A 21,364-nucleotide genomic window follows, 5' to 3' on the forward strand; every position below is an offset into this window, starting at 1 on the left:
GAAGAAGAATCTTCAATAGTAGGAGAACGATGGTAAGACATAAATTCTTAAATTTTCTTAAGAGAGAAACCATTGTTGACAAAAGCCCTTTTTAGTAAATTAAGCTCATTTTCAATCTCCGTTTCATCTGTTAGTAACGATCTGGCGCGATGTGCCAGGGTTGAAATAATTCCAATTTTCTGCGGAGGGTAGTGATGGGAAGAAGCATGAAGGTATCTGTCTGTGTGTGTTGGTTTTCTAAAAATACAGATTTTGATAAAATAAAATAAAACATCTCCCTCTCCAGTATCCAGGAGTCTACAAGATCTTGTGTGAATGTGGCAAACCATATTGCGGTCAGACAGCTAAATCTATCCTTTTACATATTGAGGAACATAGACATTTCCTACAATAGGACCAGGGCCAGCGCTCTCTCAAGCCACGTTCTCTTCTCTATTAACTCGGACAAAGGCCTTCAACACCCCGTAGACTGGCTGCAAACTACTAATATTCATAGGTGTTATGATGAGCTCGAAAGGAAGATAGTCGAATCTAAAGAAATATCCTTTGATTTATCCCATATAAACAACAGCCTTATAGCTACAATCTTTCTGATGCACACATTGCCACTGTCCAATACTGGCGCTCTCGTGACAACTCTCGCATGTAGCCGACTTTAATTGGAATTCTAGCATGCATTCCTGTTTTAAACTGTACTTCGATCTTTTATATTAGTTCTGTTGATGTAATTTTATTATGTCTCTGTTATTTTACATAATTATTTGTCTTTGATACCTGCAGAAGTTGAATTTTGTTCAACGAAACTAGTAGTATCTCAGCATTAAACTTTATTCTTTTTATTCTCGGTATTATAGTCATTCAAACTAATTTTTTCATATATATATATATATATATATATATATATATACACACATATACAGGAATACCTTGTATAGCGCGGTTTTGAACAACGCGGGTTTTGGTCTAACGCGGTTTTTATTACTACATAAACGAGAATCGAATAACTACTGCATAAACAAGAGCCACGTTTATGCAGTAGTTATTCGATTGGCTTTCACGTAGATATGTTCTTTCCCCTCGGCATTTTATTATTTACGTTAATATTAATATTTAATATTTTTTTTATTATTTAAGTATGAGTGAAAAGAGATGAAACAAACAAGACACTGTTGGAGTAACAAAAAAACGCAAGTGGTTGATATTAGAGAAGAAACTTGAAATTATAAAAGTCACGAGAATGGCGCTTCGTTTGCTAAAATAGTACGTGAGAATTCAATGAGTCATCTGGACGAACAATTATTCAGAGCAAAGAAAAGATTAAACAACATGGAATGAGCACTGCTTCTTATATGTCAAAAGTGATCACGAGAAATCGATCTTCTAGAATGGAAAATATGGAACGCCTTCTAATGATCTGGATTGAAGATTGTAATCAGAAAAAGATTCCTTTGAGTCAAAAGATAATCCAGGCAAAAACAAGTCTATATGACAAAATAAAAGAAAATGAAAGCAAAAATGAAGGAGGTACAAACAGTGAAACTTTTATAGCAAGTCGCGGGTGGTTCTACAATTTCGAAAAGCGTATGGGACTCCATAACGTAAGAATCCAAGGTGAAAGCACAAGTGCTGACAATAAAACTGCAGAATTATTTCCCAATGAATTGAAGGAGCTTATTGAGAAGGAAGGCTACACAGATGATCAAATTTTTAATGCTGACGAGACTGGCTTATTCTGGAAAAGAATTCCATCGCGCACATTTCTATCAGAGAAGGAAAAAACACAAGCTGGGTATAAAGTGTCAAAAGACCGATTGACACTTTTACTAGGAGGTAATGCATCAGGTGATTTAAAATTGAAGCCACTGTTAGAAAAAACTAAGAGCTCTTAAGGGCTTTACAAAGAACAATTTACCTGTTCATTGGAGTTTGAATAAAAAAGCATGGGTGACTCGTTCAATTTTTGAAGACTGGTTTAAAACTTTTTTTTGCCCTGAAGTTAAAAACTATTGTAAAAAGAATGGTATTCCTTTCAAAATTTTGCTTTTATTAGACAATGTGCCAGGCCATCCAACTCTATTGACTGACTTCGATGAAAATGTCAAGATTAATTTTTTCTCTCCAAACACAACATCAATTCTGCAACCGATGGATCAAGGCGTTATCTCCACTTTCAAGGCTTACTATTTAAGACGAACTTTTGTTCAAGCTATTAAAGCTGCAGCAGCAGAAGATTCTTGGACTTTGAGTGAATTTTGGAAGAAATTTAACATGAAAGATGCCATTCAAAATATTTATGAATCTTGGCAAGAGGTGACTCAAAGCAACATGAGAGCCATATGGCATAATATCTTGCTGCATTGTTGAAAGGACTTTGCAACACAGAAAGAAGAAATCTCAACAGAAATTGTGCAGATGGGCAAAGATCTTGGTTTTACAAGTTTAGATTGTAACAATGTGAACGAATGTATTGATTCTCATTCAAATGATCTGGATGATGAAACCCTTTTGAAGTTGGAACAACAACGAGCCTATGAAGAGGAAGAAGACGAAGATGACCCCAATGATGTCATGATTGAAGAATTTTCCTTTGCTGACCTTTCAACTTTTGTGAGAAAAATCGACGAAGCTTCGACTTTCACATAAATGCCGATCCGAATTTGAAAAGACGCATCAAAGTGAGACAAAGTCTCAATAATGCCATCAAATGCTACAGGATCTAGTACTTGAAGAGACAAAGAAGACAAGGATGGTTCAACGAACACTAAAAGACTACTTTAGTAAAAAGTAAATTATGCTAAAATTGAAGTAATATTATTTGTTTTGTTTTCTACAACTTGAATATCAGTTTAAAAGGATTTTATTTGTTATTAATTAATAAAAATAACATTTTTTAAAAATTTTAAATATTTTTATTATCCTAAATTTTTGTAATAAACAAATTGAATTTTCAATTAAATTGAAAACCTTTATAAATAGACCTCGAACAACGCGGTTTTGCAAAGTGCGGACGCTTCTTGGAACCAATTAACCGCGCTATGCAAGGTATTCCTGTGTATATATAAAATTGATAAGATGGAAGAATATTGTATAGGTAAATATGACCTCTCCTATTGCTTCTGCCTTAGTATCTCCACGTTTGGGTCTACCTCCCACTGACGAGACCTTAATAAAGGTCAAAACCGGTCTGGGTAGTGGCTCCTCCCTTAATGCATAGCAGTATACATGTCCGCAAGGAGATGTGCTTTGCATTATGGGAGATACTGAGACGAGTGATGAGAGTTTGGTCCACCTTTGCTTGGAGTTGCCTGGTGTTGCACCACCTTACCTCAGTCCTGAAGATATTTTCAGGTGCAAACTTTGTTTGCTTACATTTGGATAAAGGATTAAACTAAATTTATTATAGTCTAACCAAGTGCAAAATAAACTTCCAACATCTTTCTCTAAATCCGAGTAATTCAACAATAAGATTCAATCAATAATATTTACCTATACAAGTTGCCAACAGGTGTACACTTGTTGGCAACTTGTATAGGTAAATATGACCTCTCCTATTGCTTCTGCCTTAGTTTCTCCACGTTTGGGTCTGCCTCCCACTGACGAGACCTCAATAAAGGTCGAAACTGGTCTGGGTAGTGGCCCTTTTCTTAATGCATAGCAGTATACATGTCTGCAAGGAGATGTGCTTTGCATTATGGGAGATACTGAGACAAGAAGTGATGAGAGCTTGATCCGCTTTTACTTGGAGTTGCCTGGTGTTGCACCACCTTACCTCGGTCCTGAAGATATTTTCAGGTGCAGACTTTGTTTGCTTACACTTGGATAAAGGATTAAACTAAATTTATTATAGTCTAACCAAGTGCAAAATAAACTTCCAACATCTTTCTCTAAATCCAGAGTAATTCAATAAGGTGGTACACCTGTTGGCAACTCCTATAGGTAAATATGACCTCTCCTATTGCTTCTGCCTTAGCATCTCCACGTTTGGGTCTGCCTCTCACTAAGATGAGAGGCTCTGCTTGGGGTAGGTTTTTGCCTGTGTCTGAGTAGGGCCACTGCTGAGATTATGACTATCTGGTGATGGGGTGAGCCTGCCACTGGGTAGAGCCAACGCTGAGAAGTTCTTCTTGGTGATGTGGTGGGCCTGTCACTAAGTGGAGCAATGCTGAGTTGGGCGATCTTTCAGGATCGTCTAATTTTTAGAGAGGTCTTTACTTAAATACACCTGAATAGAGGTCGAAACTGGTCTGGGTAGTGGTCCTTCCCTTAATGCATATCAATACAGATCCCCCCCCGAGTTTTGGACTGGTAGGCCAGTTCTTGAATTCCGATGACGCGAAAGGGAGTACCCCCCCCTCCCCAGGGTTCCAGAGTGGTAGGCCGGTTCTCCTTGAATTCTGATGACTCGAATTTTGAAGACTCTACACTCGGTGTATCCCCTGAGTTTCAAAACTTTTCAAATGACTTAACAAAAAAACGTATCATAAAAAGGCTTATTTTATATTATAGAGTAGATATATATATATTTATTATTATTAATAAATTATTATATATAAATTATATAAAATGATATTATTTATTTATCATTATTAATTATTTATTATATATAAATTATATAGATTATGTTATATAAAATTATTATTAATTTTATATATATATAATTAATTATTGTACTCATCGTTAACTTAACCTATGGACTTCGTGTTTTAGAACTACAGCCTTCATGTTGTATGCATGTCCGAACTAAATTTTCATTGCTATTTACTCATTTCTGCTTTGAAGATATTAAACTTATTAGTGAAGTGTAACAAGTAATTATGCTACTTTTTTATTTAAACTCATGTCATCTGATAAACTAGCTAATCATGTCTTATAGAGATATAAGCCCAAAATTATTTTGTTATTTTATATCTACCACAGAAGATACGTGATTAAGTAAATAAATGTATTTTATTATTATTATTATTATGGGCTACTCCAGGGAGTCCTTAGACTCATCGAGGGAGGCCCTAAACATCATGTCCACACAACTATATGAAATTCTCACAGTATCTGTCATACCTTGCCTTGAACTCGCTCACTGTCGTAGCACCCACAACAGACTCTGGCAGCTTATTCCACTCATTTACCACTCTAAAAGTAAAGAACCCAGCTCTGACACTCCTGCTAACCACACTCTTGCCCAGCTTCCATAGGTGTCCCCTAGTTCTCCCACCACCAGTCCTGATCTCAAAAATATCCTCTGAATTAATCTTATAGAATCCTTTTAGCAATTTGAATGTCTCAATCATATCTCCCCTTTTCCGCCTATCAACTATTTTCTGCAATCCACAAATCTTCAACCTGTTCTCATATGGTTCATTCCATAGACCTGCTATCATCTTAGTCACTCGCCTCTGGATCCTCTCCACCTCCTCCCCATCAAGATGGAACCGAGGTGACCAAATCTGGGCACAGTAGTCGAGATGAGGTCTTATCAAGGTACAGCATTATTGTACCTCTGTACATTCGGTACAGAGGTACAATAACTTGCTTGTCTCTGCTCGTCAAGGTATTTTTCAACAACCAAGTGAGTTAATGAGCTGATTTAGCCACTTTTGCAGTGTGTCCCCTAAACTTACACTCCCTATCCACCAACACTCCCAAGTCCCTGGCCTTATCAATCTCTTGGAGTACAGTTCCACCCATGTGGTATACTGCTGCTAATCTTTTCACCCCAAAATGCATAACCTTACATTTTGTCACATTAAATTGACATCCATTCTCCTTAACCCAGAACTCCAATCTATCTAAGTCATCCTGCAAGACTTTGACATCTTCTGCATTCACTATCGCCCTCCCCAACTTTGCATCATCAGCGAACAAATGAACTGTTCCACTTAGATCCTTCCCTATATCGTTAATGAACAGATTAAACAGCAGTGGTCCAAGAACAGAACCCTGCAGCACACCACTAATCACAGGCCGTCTTTTGGACTCTACTCCTGAATAAACTACTCTTTGATATCTCTCCATCAACCACCCACCTATCCATCTCACCAACCCTATATCCATTCCCATATGTTGTAGTTTATGGATTAGAATTCCATGTGGTATCCTGTCAAATGCCTTTGCCAGGTCCAGCAGTATCACTGTAAACCCATTTCCCTTATCCAGTTCAGCCGCCACCTTGTTATAAAACTTGAGCAAGTTACTCAGGCATGATCTACCCTTTACAAAGCCATGCTGTCCACTATACAGTATCTCATTTTCAACAATCCATTCTTGTATTTTTCTCTTGACTACTTTCTCCAAGATCTTGACAACAACTCCTGATATGCTGATCGGTCGGTAATTTGCAACCATAATCTTGGATCCTCCTTTATGCAGTGAAACTATTTTCCCCTCTTTCCACGCCTTTGGGATAAACCAGACCCGAGACTCAGAATAAACAACATGGTCAAGAGCACTGATAATTCCTTAGCCACTTCACGCAAGACCCGTGCCGGTATACCATCCAATCCCACAGATGTATTCACATTAAGGTTCTGTAATACACTATTCACCTCCACTTCATTCATCACAATTCCCGTATAAACTAATGGCTCCTTCAGTTTTTCAATGTCACCACCTGGATGATATACTTTTGCAAAGTGGGCGCTGAGTAACTCCACTATATCGACTGGTTCAGTGACCTCCTTACCATCGTCATTCCTTAAAATCATTTTGCCATGTACAGTTTTTTTCTTGTTTGCAGCATATTGAAAGAACTGTTTGGGATTTTACCACATTCGTTACCCTTCTGACCTGCACTTTATACCATTCGTGTGCCTGCAGGTCACCCCTTTCTTTAAATTCCCTCCACAGTTGTTTCTTTTTTTGCAGCTCAAGCTTAATGGTGTTATTCATCCATTTAACCCCTACTTGTTTTACTATTCGCACCCTAGGTATACAATCAGCCATAACCTCCTGTAAATGCTCCTTGACCACTTCTTATGCTCTATCGATGTCCAGCCCTTGCAGTTGTACATGCCATGGCACTGATCCAAGCAATCTCCTAAGCTTGTCATACTTGCCAGCACGGTAATTCCACATATACCCTGTCTTAATCAAAAATTCCACACCTTTAGCCACCTCCCAGGTCAAGACCTTATGATCACTCTCACCAATAGGTGGCAATATGGTCATATTCATTAGTCAAATTGTGAGATGCTATTACCAGGTCAAGCACTCTCACACCCCTAGTATTTTCAATTACATGCTGTCTCAGATAGTTATCCCTTAATAATTGAATAAAATCCGTTTCCTTCCTCACATGTGTCCTCTCCTCCTTCCAATCAATGTTACCATAGTTGAAATCCCCCATAATAATTACCCTCCTTCCACTCATTTCATCCATTTGTTTATGCATACTATCTCCACCATCTATTCCATCACCTGGTCTATAGCAGCACCCAACTGTATATTTTATTCTGCCAGTCTCAATCTCACACCAAATAGCCTCAAATGAGCTCCTTTCACTATCCTGCAATACAACTTCAATTCTCCTTGGCTGCAGTTCATCAGCTATCATCAGTAACACTCCCCCCCCCCCATTTTATTCTCTCTGTCCCTCCTAAACACACTATAACCTACAATTTTCCTTTACATACTTGTAATACAAAATATTTCTTTATCATCTCAGTGAATCAGAATAAAAACCTTTTAGCAAAGAATATTCTATGATTTCTTGGTGTAGTTATGAAATTCAAAGTATTTGTAATTAACTGATTTTCGTATTTTTAGATAACTGATCTTCATAATGGAAGATATGAAGTTCCTGTGCCAAATGTGAATATTACTATTGATACTGAAAAAACTGTTTCTCATCCTATATATGATACAAAATTAGAGGCTGATGGATATTTTCAAGTTGTTAGGAAAGAAACCGGAATATCAGTGTAAGAATTTGTTTAAAATTTTTATTTCAGAATAATTTTTCATTTATGAAATCCATAATCCTTATTTCCTGTTGTGCGAAGAACAGGAATTAGTTACTCACTGTATAGAGTTCAGTATTCCTATATTTAGGATTGCACAGGATCTCACAATATGATCATGAACTGAATGTGTGAAATTAATGTAATCTTAATTTAATGTATACAGTCAAAAATTTCTAAGAAAAGTAATTATTGTTTTATAATTAGTCTTTTTCTTCCATTTTGCATATGGAAGTAATTTCATAATTACTTACATCACGAAATTTAAAATTGATAGTATATTGATAGTTCTGGTTATTAGGATAATAACATGCTTGGATAGATGAACAGAAACATTAAGAAGAGGAAATTATAGATAAAAGGAAACAGATATGTGAAGGTGAGGGAAGCAAAGAGGAAGTTGACAATTTATACAAGCATATTTCATTTATTTTAATGTAAAAATTATTTATAACAAATTAATACACAGCAACATACTCATTAATACTTTATCATTTCATTGATTCTTGAGTAACTTCAGAGTGAAATGACTTCTAACATCTCTCATTCCAAGTAGTTTTATAAAATATCATGGCCCATTATAAAATGGCCCACAGAAGCACATGTGCTTAAATTACTGTCCAAGTTATTGTGGACTATATATATGACTCCTTAAAATACATAAATCAGATTTAGCAGCTGAAGTCATGAGCACATTTACAAAATCAAGTGGAAAAGCTGGGGAAAAAAAGCATATATGAAGTTGCCTCTGGTTTTAAAGATTCTTCAAAAAAGGAAAAAAAAAATAGATTTTTGTAATCTAATAAAAATGACATTGTCTTGGGAGTTTTCCAAAACTATCTAATTTAGCTTCCTATATGTCTAACTGCTATTCAGTTATTGCCATTGTTTGTTGCAAACGTTTTGTGTACACTACTTCATAATAGTGACTGGGTTATGTATGTATTTGCCTCTTGTTGTGATAGTTGTTCTGTCAATTGCAAGTGGTATCAAATTTCTATACTGAAATCTAGATACACAAGTGAGATTCTATATATATATATTTGCTATGATAATTTTCTCTTCATCATCAAATTCCTGATATGTACCCTCAAGGGGTGTACAGGATATGATAGTACTATATGAAAAACTCACACCATTACTAACTTCCTATCTACAATTTTCCTCCACATCGATCTGTTACCTGTCAAGACTTCAACATTATCGGATCTTATATTTCTATCGTCTAAGGCACTTTTTACTGTATCAATCCATCTATATCTTGCTCTTCCTCTGGGTCTTTTTCCTGCCAACCTGGCAAAGAACACTTGTTTTGCTAATCTTTCCTCTCCCATGCAGTTTTGACCATACCACCTGAGATTAGCTCTAACACATTCCTGGATGCTAACAATATTAAGTTCTTTCCTAATATCCTCGTTTTTAATATGATATTACCATTGATGCCATTTGTTCATGCCCCTAATCTTCCTGAGGCCTCTCATATCCACGGTCTTTAGTCTTTGGTCAAGTGTTTTATTTCTAACTCAGCTCTCGGATCCATAAGTTCAAATTGGTTTGAAGACTGTCTTGTATACTGCTAATTTAGTGTTTTGACTAATTTCTCTCTTATTCCATGTAAATTTATTCAGTTGACTTCCTGCCAGAGCTTTGTTGATTCTGTTGTCTATTTTCATATTTAATTTACTATCTTCATTAAAAATCGTGCTGAAGTAGCTGAAACGTTTTACTTATTCTATAGGTTCTCCATTCACAATGCAGTTGATATTTTCAATGCTTCTGTTCATATCTATTACAACAGTTATTCAATTTAGTCAGGGAATGCAGACTTGTAACAAATTTATTTAGAAGTATAACATCATCTGCATAAAGCAAAGAACTGAGCTTCACATCTCCAGTTTTGATATCAGGTTTAATACCATTTTTCCTTTATAATGTGATCCATATAGATAATGAATAACAGAGGAGATAATGTACATTCTAACTGCTGACTTACAACTCAAATAAAGACTAAGTATTGCTTGATATAATATTCCATTTACACCCTACAACTGTAGCGTTTCAAGTAGCTTCTCTCTTGGCACCCTGTCATATGCCTTTTCCAGATCGACAAAACTTAAATGCAGATCTTTATTATATTCCCACGATTTCTCGACTATTTGTCGTAACATGAAATCGTATCAAGTCGTAACATGAATTCAGACCAAATAGAGGCTGTCAGAATTTGATTCTGACAGCCTCTATTTGGTCTGAATCCAGCTTGTTCTTCACTAAGCTTCCCTTCCACGATCCTTCTCAACCGTTTCTCAAGTATGCTTGAATAAATCTCACCAGGAACACTCAGCAGGTAAATACCTCCATAATTCTCACATTCAGTTTTATTTCCTTTTTTATATATATGGGTACTATGAAAGCTCTACTCCAGTCATTCAGATTTCTCTTCTGCTCTTAAATATCAATCTTAACTTCAACAATAATTAAGGAAATAGAGTCTTCACGCTTCTATATACAAAAATGAAAACAGTTTAGTAATCCTAAGATACATTAAGTAAAAAGAAATGCGCATTTTGAAATTGGTTTCAACAACTACAGAAACACATTTTAAGATCTAAAAAAAATTAAATAAATCACATTTTATGTTGGCTGAACAATTTAATCTCTTAAATTGAACTGTGATTCAAATAAAAGTTGAAAAGCAAATTTAACTTTTTCGCAGAAAGAGTTCTTTTCTTGGAAAATCTTGATCACTGTAGATTTCCTGTTTAAAGTAAAAGATATGAGAGTTCGGACCTGGAAAGTAAAATCTTCAATTTTGAATACTTCATATTCCTCCAAGCCTCTGTAGCTCGGTCAGTTTTGACAATGCACTTTGGTTGGAAAGAACTAAGTTTGAGTCATGTCTCAGACATGAAGAACCATTATCAGGGCTTTTCAGCTGAAGGTGAGTTAGTTGGTTTCATACAGAGGTGGCAGGGTTTTTCATCCAGCAAAGCAAGCAAACTGGCTTGCTTTGCTGGATGAAAAACCCTGCCACATGAACACATGCAATTAATGTGGAAAGTCCTAGAAGAATACCATCATAAATCAAAATTATGGAAAAGTATGTTGATGATATATTCTTAGTCTGGAACTATGGACTACCTTCACTTCTGCTTTTTCATGAGTACCTGAATCATCAACACCCTAACATAAAATTCACCTATAAATTAGAATCTAATGGTTCACTCCCATTTCTGGACCTTCTACTAAGGAATCGTGTGAATTAGAAGGCTTTATATTTCAAAAGACCTAGACATACTGATATCTGCATGCCCATCCCATCATTATAGACCTCAAAAATTGGGTATCATTTCCACACTAGGCAAAAGCCTACCGACTCATCACCTGACAAGGACAAACTAACCAAAAAATCTTCAGCATCTAAGAAACACTTTCCTTCAAAATGACATAGCGAGCACATCATCTCCAGACTACTCAACTGACATGAGACCAGAGAAATTTCTAATGAAGAAAACAGAGGATTCATCATGCTTCTGTATACTAGCTCTGTTTCCATAAAACTAGCAAAAATACTTAAGGAATATAAAATCAAAGTAGTATTTACCCCCTTTATCAAGATGAGATTACTACTAAGATCTGCTAAACCTTGACATAGCCCACTTCGATATCCAGGTGTTTATCGGCTATGGTGTGATTGTCGGTCATCTTACTATCGACAGAAAAATCAATTGAACAATGCATTGAAGAACACATTCAAGGTATTGAATACCATAGAAATGAAGCCTCAGCTTTGTCATCACACATGCTCTCTTCAGCTGACCCACAAGATGCTTTGCAAATGAGACATCAAGTTTTATGGGATAAATAAGAACTATTGCACCATTGCTATAATACAGCAGAAAGAAAAATGTGGGAATTTTTGTAAATTGCATTAGATCCTAAACATTTAAATATTAACCAAAGTATTAACTTGTCTGAATACATCCTAGCCTTCATTAGTCAAGAACGTTCACATGAATGTGTAAACATGCAGAACATTTGGAACAATTAGAAATAATTTTTAAAAAATAACGTCTCTTTTGTATAACTGCATAACAGTTGTGCAATTGGGATGAAACATGTTACTAAGTAAATAAATGTTGTCAACTTATTCTGGTGTTCTGCCTTATAAACTTTAATCAAATATATTATCACTCTCTCTTTCTTTCTCTCCCTCCATTCATTTTTAGGTTTGCTACTAACATTTCAAGATTGGTGTTTTCTGATCAGTTTATTCAGCTTTCTTCTCTGCTGCCAACACACTACATATATGGACTTGGTGAGCACAAGACCAGACTTTTAAAAAGTACTCAGTGGACACAATTTACTTTCTTTAATCGAGATCAAGCTCCTATTGTAAGTTTTAATTTTCTTTCTGTCCCTTTTGTTTCAAAATATATTTCATAAAAAAAAAAGTTAACCACTCTTAAATTAATTTTAGTATTTTCTCCTTTTTAATGTCATCTTCAGACAGGAAATATGCAGCCGTGTGTGTGTTGTGAATCCCAACCACAAAAGGTTTAAGCTATAGTATATTAGTATTAGCACTGTGGATGAGCTCAGTTGTAGATAATCTCAAAACCTTTTCTAGAGACCAAACAAAATTTGTCAAGTCACTTTAGACCTTCATTAAGCAGGGTGGTGATGGTCTCTCACTGTGCAATTGAAATTCATCTACCACCTAAGGATATTCATCCCACATCATATTGGCGAGAGAGCAGATATACTCATACTGGGAGATTATAATACTATGCAAGGCATAACATGCATATAAAGAAGAAAGAATTATATACTGCATTTCTTCATATTCATTCCTGAAACTTATTGTAGGGGTTGTCTGTGAACGTTTATCTTCTACAATTTAGCTTTGCCATTTACAGGAGTTAGTGACAAAGCTCATTTGTAACCAACAATCTACTGAGTGAATAGTTCATTTGGGTTTTATTAGTGTCTGGACAAATGAGTCTGCATTGCCACTAGGTTAAGCAGTACAGTTTGTTTAAAAAAAAAAAAAAAAAAAAAGTTGAGATAGATGGGGTAGAGTGGATTGTAGCGCATATATATCTTTATTTTCATTGTACTGTGTATTACAGGAGAGTATGTATATGAGTATGTAAAGTGGCCCATAATTCATGAAGGAGTTTAAAATGTGAATAATTCATAGCTAATAAAAAAAATTTAAAAAAAAAGGTTAATAAATATTTAAACCCTTCATGACTTATGAGCCACCTGTAGTTGCAGTTTAATAAACTTGCAAATTGTGGATGGCAAATAAGAAGGCATCATTCATAATGATAAATACATTCACAATTGCCTTTATTATTATGTTGAGCTGCTTGTTTAACCAAAAATTGTTGCATTTTGCAAATAATTTCAGCATTATATAATTGCTGTTATTTGGTTGACTAAAACTTCTTCATACCCTCTGAAAGGTCAATTTTTTTTATGTGAATCCAATGTAAGTTTATCATACATTATTACATAGGGAAGCTAAGGATTAGATAATTAATCTGGAAACCCTACTCTCTAGAGACCACACATGAAATTTTTTCAGGCCTCTTAATTTTTTCAGTAAGCAAGGTGGTCCTATATTAGGCCATGGAGTGTGGAAGTGTCATCTACTTGGCCAATAACCTGAACTGGTTTTCAGTTCAACCAAATCACAATTGATCTGATTATGGTCATATGACAATTCCATTCTTTTAAATTAATTATATTTCATGTAGCCATGTGAATTTTCATGTTCAAATTCTTTGTTACATTTTTCAAATCCTTTGGTCTCATTTTGTGAGAAAAGCATATCACTGTTAAGTAATCTCATGATGCATAAATTTGTGTGCTAGTAACATTCAGCTATATTAACTGGTTTATGGAAGTTTTTCTTTGGAAGTTGCCATTCAAACTGTTTTAGTTCTGTGGATAATCTGGGAGTCCTCTAGAGACCAAGCATATTTTTTGTCACTTTAGGCTTCAGGTACATAGGGTAGGATTTTACTTTAAGCAGTGAAAATCATCTCCTTAAACATTGTCTATCGAAATTAGCTTCTAAATTTTGTTGAAATGCTTTTTCCCCAACAAAATTTTTAACAAAATTTTTCAGCTTTCAGTAGATGGCATCACTGCTTTTAACAGAGATTTAAGTAAATTGTAGTATCAGATTTCTAAGAAGCCAAGTTACTTAGCCATGACAGGCATTGAGCCTAACATGAAATGGAAGATGAGATAAATAGATTGCATATCATGTCCCTTAGATGATATCTCAAATTATAATAGTTTGCTTTTATAGCTTTGATCTGGTGTCTTTATATACCACCTTGGATTCTGATAATGTAGAAGTTGATGGCTGAGTGAACAATCCAAGCTTATAAAAAATTATTCTAAAAAATTCAGGAAAGACAAACTCTTTCCTGCTTTTTTTTTTTTTCTCAAGTCCTGTTTCTTTCCTTTCTGCCAAAAGAGAGAATAATGCCAATGCTAATTCATCAATCACTAAATAAATTTGGTCAAACAAAAAGAGCAAGTAAGAAGGTAAAAATGATGGGTAACTTTTTTATAGGCATTCTTGTATAAAAAAAAAAAAAAAGTTTGACATATTTATTAGACTGCACTGTGCTATGTGAATTACCGTATAATCCAATGCTTTTATGTTTTCACTTAACATTTAAAATCTATTCGATTTGATTATTCTATTCACTTTTCCTTATCTCTAATGTATATTAAGTTTTCATTGTAAGCAGTTTTTGTTTATAATCAGCTGCTTAATATTTTTTATCATATGTAATTAATCAGTTCTTGCCCGTGACATGTAATGTGACTGATTTCTTCCCTTATATCAACATATAAGGGAAGAAATCAGTCGCATTACATGTGACTGATTTCTTTGTTCAACATATTAAGAAATAAGCTTACTGTTATATTATGCTTATGTTTTTCATAATGCTTCCAAGCCATAGTACTGTCATACAATGCTTTTTTAACTTAAGTGCAGATCAAAACTAAGTTTATGCTTGCTTATGTTTTTTATTATGTTTTTCTCTATTTTTTACTTTGTATAATCAGAAGGTGAAAAAAAACAATTCTATGTACAACTTCATTTTATTTTTATTGTGTATTCTGTTAAACAATAGGCTTCATTGATGTTGAAAGTTTATTTTCCACTTGGTTAGAGTATGATAAATTTAGTTTAATCCTTTATCCAAGTGTGAGCAAACAAAGTTTGCACCTGAAAGTATCTTCAGGACTGGGTTAAGGTGGTACACACCAGGGCAACTCGTTGCAAAGGTGGAGCAAGCCCAGTCCTGAAGATACTTTCAGGTGCAAACTTTGTTTGCTCACACTTGGATAAAGGATTAAACTAAATTTATCATACTCTAACCAAGTGGAAAATAAACTTTCAACATCTTTCTCTAAATCCAGAGTAATTTATTAAAAAAGGGTGGCACACCAATTGGCAATTCCTATAGGTGGAGATGACCTGCAAATGCTTCTGCCTGATATCTCGACTTGGGCCTGGCTCCCACTGAAGAGACCTCAATAAAGGTCGAAACCGGTCTGGGTAGTGGCCCTTCCCTTAATGCATAACAATAGACATATCCGCAAGGAGATGTGTTTTGCATTATAGGAGATACTAGGATAGGAGTGTTGGTAGCTTGCTCCACCTTTGCAACGAGTTGCCCTGGTGTGTACCACCTTAACCCAGTCCTGAAGATACTCTCAGGTGCAAACTTTGTTTGCTCACACTTGGATAAAGGATTAAACTAAATTTATCAATAGGCTTCATTATCAAACGATTGGTCTGTTTCCTTTTTTAACGATTTCATACAATTTCATGACTTGTTCAGGGAATACATCAGCCAGGAGATTTCCTCTTCTATGTACACAACAGTCAACTCTCACTATAATAAATATTTAAACTTGTAAAGACCATAGGAATAGTTTGTTTATAGCAGAAAGCTTGCTATAGTGAATTTTTCTTAACACAGCAGTATACCTATGGAGTTTTGGGCAGTTTATTATAGTGAGAGTCGACTGTAGTACAAATATATTCCTCCAGGTAGCAGATGCAGACAGAGAAGTTCTTTAGTTGTGAATTATGTTCATAATAGATGTCTCCTTATGCATGCAAAATTCAAATGTGTATAAAAGTTTTTTTATACACATACTCAAAAGAATATTTGAGCTTAGCAAAGACACCATTTTTAAACTGCTTGAGATAACTTCAGCTTATCATTAAAAATGTTAAGCATGCAGACAAGTATCATTTGATTAGGCAACTATAATAAATGCTTGAGGGACTTTATTAATGTGGAGGGGAAATACTTTCTATTACAAAAATAAAATGTATACTTTTAAATTACTGTGATTATTACTCTTTATTTTGAGAGTGAATCGAGGCTAGGATGTTTTAATATATAATTTGTTAGCATTTATTTTATTTTATTTTTTTATTTTTGCATCAATTCCACACACAAGAGGTTGCCAAACCTATAGTACAACAGCGCCACATAGGAAAAAATTAATTTGTAAATTAAATTAATTTGTTTTAATTTACTTATTTAATAATCGTTTAATATCATTTTAGAACTTTAAACAGCCAACAGAGAAGAAAAACAAAGAAGAAAAAAAAATTCAAAAATCATTGTGGTAATAACTTAAACCTAACCTTACTTAATTATAACCAAGTATATGGCTGTATATATATTTTACACACAAATTCTAACTCCTCCACCATTTCTTCTCTTAACTTAAATATTCCCAGTGTTTCAAACCATATAGAATATTTTTGCCACTCTTGCTCATGTCATAGTATCAGGCAGAAAAAAGTGTTCCCTTTGAAAACTTAGCACTATTCTACAGTTAACTATATAAATATGCTTTATCTGTTATACATGAAAGGTTGGAGTTTCATTTTACATTTTAATATATTATTTGCCTTTCATGATGTTGCAAGATTTATTACAAGAGACCAAATTTCAGACCATATCCTGTCTTGAATATATTTAGCATTGGAGCACTCACTACTTACGCTTGCAGTGTATTCCACTCATTCATCATTCTCCATGTCATAAAATCTACTTATATCCTTACCCATCTATCCTTAATACAGCTTCTACATATGTCCTCTCTTTCTCTCCATCTATCACCCTATTTAATAATTTCCCTTATATCTATGCAATAAATCCTTCTTACCAAATTGGTTATTTTTTATCAATTCTCCAATCTGCTATGCTCTGCAGAGCATGTTTTCTTTCAGTTACTCCTTGTAATTAAGATAATGGACTGTACTGTGTGCCCACAGTTTAGAGAACTGTAGCTGGCAGAGTGCCAAGAAGAGTCAATTCATTTTGAAGAGGAAAAAGGAATAAGGGATGTACAAATTCGTCACCAACATGCAGAATCACATACTTTCTTTCTCTATCAGTGTCCTAATTTTCCAATTGTTATACAAGAAAAATATTTACCACTTTAAAAACTAGAATGTTCATAAAAGAAAAGCTAATTTTCCGACATGTAATAATAAACAAACTCATCCCACAAGACGGATTGATTACACTATTATTGGAATGGATTTGCCTTCTTCTACCATGTGCAGAAGTGTCAAGGGTTCTCTCATCTGTGGTCAAATGGTATCTTACTCTTAATAACACCAGTAAAGACTCTGTAGATCTTTACTAGTGTTATTAAAGATCTTTTGTGAGATTACAGATACTCTTGATGGTCAGTAACTAAATCTCTCTTAATAACTTTAAAGCAGAAGATAGAATGCAGGAAGGAGATTGAAACCTAAGTGGCATCATAATTCTTATGAGGAAAAAAAGCTAAGCACGGCTATATAATAAATATTTTTTAATTATATTAATGTTTCAGTGAATATCATTGAATACTAAATAACATAAGTCATTGGCTCACAATGAGTATAAATATTTCTTTTATTATTTATGTTTCAAGATTGGCATACTATGAGTAGGCATATTAAGAATAAACAATAAAAGGCAGAAAAATCTCACATGTTAAAACTTTCCATGTGAGTATTGTCATTCCATTTTTGTACTGACGATGCTTATGAAATGCAAAAATTTTACTAATAATTTTTCCACAAGTTTTTTCCATCTTTTGTAGTTTCTTCTCATAAATGTAATATTTTTACCTTACTGAGTGTAAGTGCTAAGTGTATGTATTAGACTAGGAAATATGCAGTTAGCTGTAAAAGAGAAACTGTCCTGAAATAATTACTCATATAACGATGTGAGGAGACCTTAGTCCTGAATCCTGAAAAGTGAGGAGACCTAATATAATTAATTATTGATGTGATGAGCTAGTCTGTAGTTTTCATTACTTGTTGATTGCAGTGACACATATGGAGAGGGAAAGAAAATAAAACCATCAGTGGCATATGCTATGATGTTTTGAAGTAAGCAACTTGAATCCCATGGATCTTTACTAGTGTTATTAAGGATCTTTTGTGAGATTACTTTCTCTCTGGTCTCTCATTGTGTATCATGGTAGGTAGTTTTGCTCCTCAGATTTCCACGCCAACGCAGGAGTACCCCAGAGTTTTGTTCTTTCACCCACTCTCTTCTTGTTCTTGTATATAAGTGACCTGCTCTCTCAGACTTCCAATCCTATCCATAGCTTTGCCAATGACAGTATGTTTCATTCCACCTTTTCATTCAACAAACCTTGAAGTGTTCAAGTATTAGAATCCTCAAGATCAACCATGACCAGTGACCTGAACTCAGATCTCCCAGTGGGGCAAGGACAACCTTGTAAACTTCAGTGACATCAGAACTCAGTTCTGTCTGATCTCTTGCAAAAAAGAGCTCACATCCCTCTCCCTTACCTTCGTTAATACTGAGTTATTCAACCATGATCAGATTTTTCTACTGAGACTTGTTCACCAAAGAATTTCTTGCTGGGAGCGAAAACTGGTAAAGTGCATGGATTTGATAATATTCCCTGAATTTTAAAAAAAAACTCTGGACCAGATACAGTTAAAATTCTTTTCTAATATTCTACAAAGTGGTAGATTACCAGCAGAATTTAAAAAATCAAAGATAATAGCTATCCTGAAACTTGAAAGCTATAGACCTATAGCACTGCTCAGTGTCTGTCTTAAGTTATTAAAAAGACTTATTTACAGTAGAATTAGTACTATTATTATTGACACTATCCCTCACGAACATGCCAGTTTCAGGCCCAGGTGCAACTGTGAAGATCAAGTTTTGGCCCTAATGACTCATGTAGAATCTGGTTTCGAAAAATGCTTTAAAACTGGTGCAGTCTTTATAGACTTGACAGCTGCATATGACACCATATATAGAGGAACGGCATGATCTACAAGCTCCTTAAAATACTGATCAATGCTATTCTTTCTAAGAACAATATAGGTAGTTATAGATGATATGAGCAAGCCAAGAACACTTAACCATGGACTCCCACAAGGATCAGTATTCTCCTCTTTTATTCAATTTGTATATTTCTGACCTTCCAAGGACAATGTCTAGAAAATTCGTATATGCTGATGATTTATGCATCACATTCCAACACCAGAACTTCTGTACTAACTAGTGATCTAGAGGAGCTAAACCACTTCTTTGAGAAGTGGCTTCTTATTCGAAGCACTACAAAGACTGAAACATGCTGTTTCCATTTGAACAATAGCATGGCACGAGACATCTTAAGAGTGCCACTAAATGGGAATGTCCTTAATGTGGGGAGCTTGTGCTCCCACATTAAGGACATCTACTCTGGGCCTAGTTTACTCATCTGCTGAATACAGTTCAGCTATCTGGCTGAACAGTGCATAATTAAATTAATCAATACTGTGTTGAATCAGACAATGTGTATCATTTCTGGAACAATAAAGACTACTCCATCATATTGGCTAACAGTTCTGAGCCACATACAACTGCCACAACTATGATGGCAAGACAACCTGATTCGTAAATATAACAAAATTTGCCAGAACCCACTGCTTCCTATACACTCCCTATACACTCTGATATTGACAGCTTTACATCACAGAGGCTTAATTCAAGACACCCACCTATTATAACAACACAATAACTTGTCACTGAGGGCTATGATGCAACAATAGCATGGCAGACAGATTGCACTGCGAAAGAAGCCTCAGTAATCTGGCAAACTGTCTTTGACCCAAACAGCTCTCCATCAGGGTTTGGCCCACCTCAAAATATATGGACCTCCCTAAATATGGTTCGCACCAACCATGGTAGGTGTGGAGCTTCCTTATTTACTTGGGAAATAAGACCCAACTCTTCTTGTGACTGGTGAGGATAACAAAACTATATAACATATCACATTTGCCTGTCCTTGCAGAGCCTACATGGGACCAGTAACTGACTTTATAACAGTTTCTACAGATGCTGTTGACTGGTTGTCGAACTTAGACATCCAATTTTAATTTTATGCTTATTTGTATATTTTTATATGTATATATGACTACAGTGTCACTTCACACTATTGTATTCTTTTATGCATTTTGTTATCTTGTACATGGTTTTTTTTTTGTGTGTGTGTGGTGGCATATGCATGCATTCTTCTTAGCCAAATGCTAAATAAATAAATAACTCCCATATATCTGCACCTCCCATTTTTCCTGGCACAACTAGATTTCAACTATAGCTTCTGCAGCTGCCAAAAAACTTGGTGTACTTTTTTTGCACAAGACACTACTTCACACCTTCACAGCTGCTAACTTTATACAAAGCCCAAATCCACCCAGCCATGGAATATCGCTCCCATATTTGGGGTGAAGCATCAAAATCCTCTCTAAAGTTGCTCAGTTCTATTCAGAAGCAGGTAGTCTGGCTAATTAATGATCTTTCTCTCTCTCTCTCTCTCAGACATTCAATTTCTGCCTTTTGCCTCTTCTTCAGATACTTTCATGGACAGTGTTCTGCTGAATTGATCACTATTATTCCTCCACTCTCCTCCAAAATCATTAAAACAAGAGCCACTGCTAACCAACAGTCTTGAAACTCACTGAATCAACCTCACTGCCTCTTCCTTCCCAAAAGATTACACCCCTCAGCTGTTGAAGGAAAATGTAAACCAATTCCTCCTTTCTTTTATTCCTCTTGCCCACATGGCACTAATGTGCTGTAGGTCTTGTGGCCTTTTGTGTGTGGATCAGATATTTAAAAAAAAAAAAAAAAAAAGTTTGAACTATGCAGATGGAATGTGCAATCATGCTGTCAACCAGACAAGTCTCTAGCAAAGGTCATTTGATACATGCCAAGCGACATATTTTGTTTAAAACTTCCTTTAGATTTTTTAGTTATTGAAATAGTTTTAGTAATTATGGAACAGATCTCCATTTATCCATGACAATGTAGCAACTAAATTACAAA

General features: G+C 35.1%; 1 protein-coding gene across 1 annotated transcript in view; it reads left to right on the forward strand.

Annotated features, from left to right (window-relative positions):
• LOC150097205 (lysosomal alpha-glucosidase-like) overlaps positions 1 to 21,364 on the forward strand; it is a 228,191-nt gene that overhangs the window by 21,953 nt on the left and 184,874 nt on the right. The window contains exons 2-3 of the mRNA XM_090407621.1: positions 7,762 to 7,916; positions 12,182 to 12,347. Of these exons, the coding sequence (XP_090263747.1) occupies positions 7,762 to 7,916; positions 12,182 to 12,347 (321 nt within the window). The remainder of the gene's footprint in view (positions 1 to 7,761; positions 7,917 to 12,181; positions 12,348 to 21,364) is intronic.

The sequence above is a fragment of the Typopeltis vanoorti genome, chromosome 17, assembly GCF_054136105.1.
Source record: "Typopeltis vanoorti isolate ZY-2024b chromosome 17, IOZ_Tvanoo_1.0, whole genome shotgun sequence".
NCBI classification, from domain to species: domain Eukaryota; kingdom Metazoa; phylum Arthropoda; class Arachnida; order Uropygi; family Thelyphonidae; genus Typopeltis; species Typopeltis vanoorti.